The 3,559-nt window shown below is 45.8% G+C and overlaps 1 protein-coding gene across 1 annotated transcript; it reads left to right on the top strand.

Moving 5' to 3' along the window:
* Positions 1-295: 295 nt before the first annotated feature.
* On the top strand, positions 296-3,559 carry LOC309365175 (E3 ubiquitin-protein ligase TRIM7-like). Its single transcript, XM_081903381.1, has 4 exons — positions 296-332; positions 976-1,094; positions 1,380-1,415; positions 2,603-3,559. Exons 2-4 carry the CDS (start codon positions 1,055-1,057, stop codon positions 3,115-3,117), a joined length of 591 nt encoding a protein of 196 aa, XP_081759507.1. The 5' UTR covers positions 296-332; positions 976-1,054; the 3' UTR covers positions 3,118-3,559.

Genomic DNA, 3,559 nt, shown 5'->3' with positions numbered 1-3,559 from the left:
TATCACATGGTGGCTGTTATGTACTGAGATGAATAGGATCCAAAATGGAGCAATCTGATTGGTCCTAGTACAATGCAGCAGTATGATTGGTCTGCAGGAGCCACCCAATCCAGCTCCAGGTGGAAGTGAATCCACAACCTGATTGGCCTACAGGAGAATTCCGGAATTAGCCAATCACGTGCAGCCCATTGTGTAAATACTGTATATAAAGCAGATACTTTGGGGGAACTTCCATTCCTCCTCACCACTATGAGCTGAATAAAGAGCATGAAATCCACTCTCGAATCTTGAGTATATTTCAGTGGCCTTCCATATCCAACACAGAATTTCTGGTAACTCTCTCCGATGTCTCTGACTTTCCATTTTGACGACTGGCTGTTGTCACTCTTTCCCCTGCCTGTGATTTTTGTGTGGTTTTAAACTGACCTCTGGCGAAGCTCTGACTAGGTCTGGGCGATATGTCGAAATATCATCCCAAACCGTTTGAAGTCCATATCATGCTATCAGATTCATAGTTTTTTATCTGGCAATATATTGCAAATCATGATTCTCTCTCTCTCTCTCTCTCTCTCTCTCTCTCTCTCTCTCTCTCTCTCTGTGTGTGTGTGTGTGTGTGTGTGTGTGTGTTATGCAAAAATCACAGTGTGGAGAAAACTGTTCAGACATTGTGATATATCAGTGTATCGCAATGTTTAGCTGATGATATTTCACCAAGTTTAAAACCGAATATCACCCAGCCCTAGTTCTGACAAAGAGCTGAGAGGCCTCCAATTGGCTAAGTAAAATGTCATCAAAACAGGGATTACTTAGGGATACCAAACATCAGAAGGTGTGTTATACAGAGTTAGGCCATTAAAGCAAGAACTTTAATATAGTGGCCATACCTCTTCCTTCCATTTATTTTTGTTTAATGCAATCTCGGACTGTGGACCAGATGGAGAACTGTTAGGATTCTTTGTTTCATTTTGTTTTAAGGTTTGAGGAGAGAGAGGTGATTAAGACACCGGTGGTTTTTTCTCCTGCATTAAACTGGAGGGCGTGGGAATTCAGTGATATGAACCCATTTCTGGAAGGTGTCATACAGGAATTCAAAGGTAAGGAAGAATGGTTGCAAGGATTTTGTGCTGGCTGTGATTCTGGTCCAGATCTGAGTGTGTGGCGAGGAGCAAAGTCCTTTGTAATGTTGCCGGGGCCAGGAGAATTGAGAAGGCAATTCTTGTCCAATAGAGGGATGGGCTCTGCTCAACATTGCACCTGCAACCACAGCCCATAATATTGTTCTTCAGAATTGTTTTGAAGTTACTCTTCAGTTCATCTTTCCGGACACTGTAGAAACCATACCAGTGTGTGCTGAATCTCTCTTCCTTTTCCTTCCCCAGACGCCCTAACATCTGATCTGAAATATCTGAAGAAAGGTAGGCAGTGAGGTCTGAGAAAGCTCTGGATATTAGGCCTATTCAGGGTTCTGATTCTCTTCTCGTTCAAATGTGGGCAAAGTCTGGAAGAAAGGGGAGCATCCTTATCTTCAACATGGTGGCTGATTTTTAGGGTGGCGAGGAAACAATTCCCAGGACAGTTTCGAAGCTCAGGATGTTTGCTGATCCTTCTCCCAAAGGATTCTTAAATATTTATATTTTACTAAGTTTCTATATGGCCCTTCATCCGAGGATTGGAGGGCGTGGTTCACAATACAGTTGTACCTTGGTCGTCAAACGCCTTGGTACTTGTACATTTTGGCTCCCAAACGCCGCAAACCTGGAAGTGTTTTGGTTTGCGAACGTTCTTTGGAACCCAAATGTCCGATGTGGCTTCTGTAGCTTCTGATTGAGTGCAGGAAGCCATGCCTTGGTTTCTGAACATTTTCAGAAGTTGAACGGACTTCCAGAATGGATTCTGTTCGACTTCCAAGGTACGATTGTACAGTGGTACCTAGGGTTACAGATGCTTCAGGTTACAGACTCCACTTAACCCAGAAATAAGGTTAAGAACTTTGCTTCAGGATGAGAACAGAAATCGCGTGGCGGCGGCAGGAGGCCCCATTAGCTAAAGTGGTGCTTCAGGTTAAAACGGTTTCAGGTTAAGAACGGACCTCCAGAACGAATTAAGTTCTTAACCCGAGGTACCACTGTATGTTGTTGTTGTTGTTGTTTAGTCGTTTAGTCGTGTCCGACTCTTCGTGACCCCATGGACCAGAGCACGCCAGGCACTCCTGTCTTCCACTGCCTCCCACAGTTTGGTAGCTTCCAGAACACTGTCCATCCATCTCGTCCTCTGTCGTCCCCTTCTCCTTGTGCCCTCCATCTTTCCCAACATCAGGGTCTATTCCAGGGAGTCTTCTCTTCTCATGAGGTGGCCAAAGTATTGGAGCCTCAGCTTCAGGATCTGTCCTTCCAGTGAGCACTCAGGGCTGGTTTCCTTAAGAATGGAGAGGTTTGATCTTCTTGCAGTCCATGGGACTCTCAAGAGTCTCCTCCAGCACCAGAATTCAAAAGCATCCATTCCACTGTATAGAAAACATTAAAATGCATCACATGGCAACAACTGGATTATGATCCATGTTCTCTTCTGTTTGTTCCCCATCCCCACAAAAAAAATCCCATAGCAAAAGTGACTCTGGATCCGGAGACAGCTCACCCCCAGCTCATCCTGTCTGCGGATCGCCTGAGTGTGACGTGCGGAGATATGTGTGAAGAGGTGCCCGACAACCCGAAGAGATTCAACCAGCTCACAGTGGTCCTGGGAAGAGAGGCGTTCACAGAAGGCCGATATAGTTGGGAAGTTACTGTGGGGAATGAGGAAGAATGGGCCCTTGGGGTGGCCCGGAAATCTGTGAGGAGAAAGGGCATGTTCAACTTCACTCCCCAGGAAGGGGTCTGGGCTATGGGGAAGTGGAGGGGTCAGTACAGGGCCCTCAGCGATAATCCTTATCACCTGCACCCCAGCGGTGAGCTCAGAAGGATCCGAGTGACTCTGAACTACACGGGGCAGCGAGTGGCCTTTTTCGATGTCGACAGAGGAATCGCCCTTCTTGCCTTTGCAGGGGGTTCCTTCTCTGGAGAAGACCTTCTCCCCTTCTTCTGGCTGCAGGAAAGAGCCCATCTCAGGCTCTCTCCGTAGAACAGCCAAAATAGTGCAGGAGGTCGGAAGAAAAATATTGCACTTCTGCCTGCTGGATGGTTATTTTTTGGGGGGGCGGCAACTGGGAGTTTTGGGAAGACCTGGGGAAAACACTCTTAGCGCATTTGAATGACAAGTGAATGCCTAGAAGGGCAAAATGATATTATTCCCTAATATGGATTCCTTCTCCCCATGGCCCCCCAAAACTGACTTACCACTTCAGACATGTCAGTGCTACCTATATGCCAAAAAAAGGCCATCCTACAGGGTACGTTTATTTGGGGTGGGGTTGTGATTGAACTATTGTGATCATTGTGAAAGTGGACAATATTTCATTTTATAGCACTTTTTCCGTTAAAGAAAATTGGCAGTTTGTTCAGCAAAAGTATCACTGCATTCTAAAAAAAATAGAATTCGATCAAGACATGTTTTTGGCACACGT

The sequence above is a fragment of the Podarcis melisellensis genome (genome assembly GCF_964234715.1).
Source record: "Podarcis melisellensis genome assembly, chromosome: 2".
NCBI classification, from domain to species: domain Eukaryota; kingdom Metazoa; phylum Chordata; class Lepidosauria; order Squamata; family Lacertidae; genus Podarcis; species Podarcis melisellensis.
The sequence above is the reverse complement of the archived record's forward strand: the minus strand, read 5'-3'. Positions and strand labels throughout refer to the sequence as shown.

Coding starts and splice junctions, on each gene's coding strand:
- LOC309365175 (XM_081903381.1), top strand. CDS start 1,055: ATGAACCCATTTCTGGAAGGTGTCATACAGGAATTCAAAG. Junction 1,095..1,379: donor TGTCATACAGGAATTCAAAG/GTAAGGAAGAAT, acceptor TTCCTTCCCCAG/ACGCCCTAACATCTGATCTG. Junction 1,416..2,602: donor TCTGAAATATCTGAAGAAAG/GTAGGCAGTGAG, acceptor AAAATCCCATAG/CAAAAGTGACTCTGGATCCG.